Source organism: Limulus polyphemus, unplaced genomic scaffold, assembly GCF_000517525.1.
Source record: "Limulus polyphemus unplaced genomic scaffold, Limulus_polyphemus-2.1.2 Scaffold1713, whole genome shotgun sequence".
NCBI lineage: Eukaryota > Metazoa > Arthropoda > Merostomata > Xiphosura > Limulidae > Limulus > Limulus polyphemus.
Genome location: NW_013667323.1, coordinates 21,051 through 26,315, shown reverse-complemented (window position 1 = coordinate 26,315; position 5,265 = coordinate 21,051). Strand labels below are relative to the sequence as shown.

The 5,265-nt window shown below is 31.0% G+C and overlaps 1 protein-coding gene across 1 annotated transcript in view; it reads right to left on the bottom strand.

Moving 5' to 3' along the window:
- Positions 1 to 4,915, bottom strand: part of LOC106464664 (chromosome transmission fidelity protein 8 homolog) — a 9,688-nt gene extending 4,773 nt beyond the window's left edge. The window contains exon 1 of the mRNA XM_013924822.2: positions 4,744 to 4,915. Within this exon, the coding sequence (XP_013780276.1) occupies positions 4,744 to 4,766 (23 nt within the window). The 5' untranslated portion in view covers positions 4,767 to 4,915. The remainder of the gene's footprint in view (positions 1 to 4,743) is intronic.
- Positions 4,916 to 5,265: the final 350 nt, after the last annotated feature.

Genomic DNA, 5,265 nt, shown 5'->3' with positions numbered 1-5,265 from the left:
ACATATCTTCTTAGAGTGCACTTATTTACAGTCTAAAACGTATTTTATGAATTTTTTTCATTAAATTCCTCTTTAAACTTCATTAAAGAATACAATTTTGTACAAATAATTGAATGTTATGCTACTATTTATAAAAATAAAATCAGAAATCCACTAAAAGATAAGTTCTCTATCATTTTTTCAATTCACAAATGCACACTTGCATTGCCTACTAAGAAAGTTAGTACCAGTAGTCATCGGGTTAAGTTAAAGTGATTGTGGAAATTAAGTGTATTGCAAAGTTGAATTGAGAAATAATAAACTAATTTCAATTAAAAAAGGACTTGTATCGCTAAGTTTTATTTTTTGGAAAGGATTTCTACAGAAAATTAACCAACGACCAGAGACGTAACGATACTTTTTGTTTCCTAAAACTACATGTCCATGGACACATTTATAAAAGTGAAGCAAATTATAACCTTTATTTTGATACCAGTGAATTCAAGTTGCAGCTGTTTCTAATGCTGCTAAATTTACTTTTATAATCAAAAATTCTTTAATGACAAATACATCACAGATCTATAACAATAGACTTGGGCTGAGCCTGAAATAAGATTCTTTCAAAAATTGTATGTACTTCATGATCAATAAAATAACTGTGGCTTCAATACTACCATTTACTTCTGAAGATTTTTCCTTGTATAACAATGAGATTTTTATGATCCAAATATACAATAATTATAGTTTCACAGTTATTTGAAGTCCATTATCATACTTCATACACACGTCAAGACACAAAATATTTAATAATTGCTGCACAAGTCCACATGTATGCCACATACTACCCTTCCACACAACAACACTATAACAAACGAGAAACTATTTTCATCTACACTCTTCTCTAGAGTTGGGCAGTTAGAGGTGTTTGAAGGTTAATTAATTGATGGCCCTATTAACCAATCAGTAGGGTTGTTCCTCAAACCATAGTATATATAAGATCAATGTTAGTGTTGGGTACTACCAGCTAATTGCCTTCTCTCTAGCAAGTAGTTCAAAATTGATGATAGTGGAAGATAGCTTTAGTAACTCTGTTATAGCAAAGACAGGGCAAACAGGTTTACTGTCAATAGGAATCTAGCCCTGGACCCACGAACCAAAAGCTATCCCTCCTTAAACACCCAAAGCTTAACAAACTTGAAGTGCAAAAAAAAACTTGTAGGTCTAAAATTGGGCAGAGCACAGATAGCCCATTATGTAGCTTTGTGCTTAAGGTGCTTATAGCCCTTTGATTTACGCATTACTAGTTTGGGAGTCTAGGGCAAACTAAGAACCTCAAACTTTGATGAGCTTGAAAGTAACACAAAACAATTCACTTCCAATTATGCAAATTAATTCATTACTATGCACATATTAATGAGCTTGGATTCAGATTATCTAAAAACACAGTATCTTGAAAACTAATAACACTACCCAACTAAATTATACATTAATTTACTACTTAACATGAGAGAAGAAGCAAGAACCCAACACAACAAATGTCAGACTATCACAGAAGAAAAAAAAAACAAAAAAATGCATTTATTTTCAACACTACAAATCAACCCTCCAGTTACAGACCTCTTAGAGTTAGGGAGTAACTTAATACAGCCAACGTTTTGGTTTATTCCCTGCAATATTTTCCAAGCTGTTCTAGGTGAAAATTTAATATAAATCCATAAAAATTTGACAAAATTACAAATGTTTATGTTCATCAGGTAGGGAAAAAGCTGGAATGGAGAAAAACACAATTAAAATTATAGTCCCCATCACTTCAAGGTCTCTCCATTACTTTAACAATTTTTCATCCTCAAGATGGAGCTCAGTTCTGCTACACTTAGGCATTGTCAATGTGCTGGTTTCCATAGAACCTTCATTTTTTTTTGCTGATATTCTTATTTGCCATTGAAATTTCTTTATTTTATAGAATGAAAGGAAAAATTCATCAAACTCTTTAAACTTTTTGGCAGTAAATAAAACCTTACAGTGAGGGATTTAACTTGCAAAAAACAAAGAAGTGGACGTAGTAGCCAAAGTATCAGATGGTGTTGAACACTGTTAACTTAAAAAGTGGACATAGTAGCCAGAGAAGTATCAAATGGTGTTGAAAATTGTTAACTTAAGAAGTGGACGTAGTAGCCAGAGAAGTATCAGATGATGTCGAACACTGTTAACTTGAAACTTTGTTAACTTCACCATAGTTTCAGTAATGTTGTAGTCTTTTAAGACCAGCCACTTTATTTTGCATTGAGTTTTTTGTGTCATAAAAATTGGGAAAATTGCCATGAATTATTTTGCTAGGACCAGTTTCTCTTGGAAGATTTTAATTTTCAATTCAGGATTATGATTTTCAATACAAATTTTGAGATATATTTAGGGGTGTTTTGACATAATGTGTTGCAGAAACTGAAAGTTAACATTTTAAAGTAGCAAATATCTATTTTTCAAAAAAGGGTAAAAAAAGGGTGAAAAAAATGGACTAGAAATACCTTAACAACAAACAAACATAACAACAATATTTTGATTACTTGAATAGTTGGATTAATAGAAAATAGTAACTGGAAACTATAATTTTGATCAGTTGATTATTTTTCTGAAAATCGGTATGTTGCAATTTTAATTAATTGACTGTTAGGGTGATCAAAAACAGTAATAATTGGAAACACTTAAGTTGTTGTTCCCAAGTTATAGCTATACTCAGAATGTTGAAGTACTATGGAATTACTTGGCAACTTGCACATATACTTCATTACTTGGCAAATGACTGTTAATTATAGTAAATGCAAGGTTATAATAATTTGGATCACAAGTTTAATAGTGACTGATAACACTCTAATACAGATTTAAAGCTTCAGTAGCTGTTGTCCTCTCCCTCAAGTAGATCAGTTTCTGGCATTAATTTTCAAATGTAGGACACAATGGCTTATGTTTTGGAAATTACTTTCAACAGTGGTCCAACTTCTTTCATGCCATCACTGACCACAAGATGTAGTGTATGGGAAAAGCAGAGGCCATATTCAGGAAGAAATTTGGATAACTTGTCTGCTGATTTAGATTCATCCAAAAGTTCATCTTCCGAGTCACTATCTGTAAATGAGCTGTCACTATCTCTCACACTAGGTAGTGTCTGCGATTCAAACTCAGGCAAGTAGAAAGTCTTGATTATGTTGGATGCACTATCAGATGTTACATATGACCCTTGTTGTTTATGTTAAAGAGATTTATTATTTCATTACACTGAGCTGCAATGTTACCAGATGTGTGATGCCTCTTGTAAAAACAATATGCTAGCATGACTGTTTGCATTTTCCAGTCAAGTATAAAATGATCAGTGACTCCAAGAAAGTTGAGCATTTGTCAGCTACTCCAGATATCCACAGTGACATTAATGTTGGGTGGGTACAAGTTGCAGTAGAGAGATGACTTTTTATTGGACTTCATCAAACTTGCTCTCTATCAATTGGGAAGAATATAGAAAGAATCCATGGCTACCATTAGATCTTGAAAATCTTTTGACTCCACCACTGGGAAGGGTTGCAGTGTACCAGCAATAAAATTGACAGGTTTGTTAGTGATGTGCTTCTGACGAGGGTGAATAAGTTTATATTTAGTTGATTCTGTACAGTACGCCGCTATTGTAGGCTGCTGCACTTGGATGGAAGTACCAGAGCCAGATGTAGACTTCTGTAGCTCTGCCTCATGATTGCACTAGAAATATTAGTGTATCTCAGTTATATAACATAGAATAATAAACAAAAATGATGAATGTAATTCAAAACATAAGAAATTTAGAACATAGTTCATAATATAGAATATAGTTCATAACATAGAATATAGAATATTGTTCATAATAATAAATAAATATCTAAGTTATATAATATAGAATATAGTTTATAGTAAAATAACAAAAACATATAATACTAAATAAATGAAAATGATTAAAAAATTTAAAATATACTTTAACACACATGAGAAATTTAGTTTACCTCTATTATATTGTATAATTTATGTAGAATACAGTTCATATTAACAAAAATAATAAAAAGGCTTACCTTCAGATGTGTCAGTAGGTTAGAAATAGAAGTAGTTTTTCCTGAAGTAGAAATAGTCTGCTCACAATATTTAAAATCATTCAGTAGATATGATTACAATGCCATGGAATACAAATATTTTAATCTTCCCTACCAAAATATTCGAATACAAGTACGAATACTCAAAAAGCTACATTGGAATACGAATATCCCATGTCTGGTTTACAGTACTACCACAAAAAACTTGGTGGCAAGTAGAATCTGTGTTAGCACAATATTAGTAGTGTTAAGAACTATGAGTAATTACATACGAAAATCATTATATTGTAATTTGTACATACATTGATATTTTTACTTAACCCATCCCCCCCCAAAAAAAAGAATTAATAGTACCGTTTTTTTTAGTGAAATTTATTATATATAACATCTTTGATCGCTCTCTGTCTCAGTGAATTTCATGTGGCAAATTTTCCATATTTGTTTTTAATGTGTATAAATAAGGGACAATATACTATTACTTTTATTAAAAATACTGGTATTATTATTAGTAATAACTAATACTACAAAATAATGTAATACGAAAAACTTCTACTCTAGTATCATTCCAATTCCTCTATATCAGTATCAGTCTATGTTAAACTTAAACCGTAACTTGGCGTAAGCTTAATAAAGTTAATTTTAATTTTTATATACTCACATTCGAATTAAAATCTGAACCATTTCCTCCACTTCACTAAAACAGGAAAACGATTATGTGCGTATATTACTTGTACTTACAAAAGAAACTACCTAAAACTAATAATAATACTAACAGAATTTTTTAACGAAAATATTAATAAAGGGCTACAACTTTTCATCAAATTTCCCTCGGAAACAGCGACCTCTAATGAAAAGAGCTTGAATCTGATAATCATGTAAAATCTCTTCAAAAATTAGCCTGACTGTAAAAATGTTTAAAGATTCTGTTTTATTTATTTATTTATTTCCAGTTTCCTTAATTTAATCGTAGACTACATTAGAAATAAATCATACTTTGTGATGTAATTAGATAAACAGACACTAACTTCGTTTTTTCTCCTTTATTTTATATAGTAACTTGTTTACATTATAGTCATAAAACAACCAAAGCGTCAGAAGAGATAAATCATAATCTACTTAAACACTTATAATATTGTAACGACAGCGGAAGTCACGTGACCCTGTTAACACGTGATGAGTT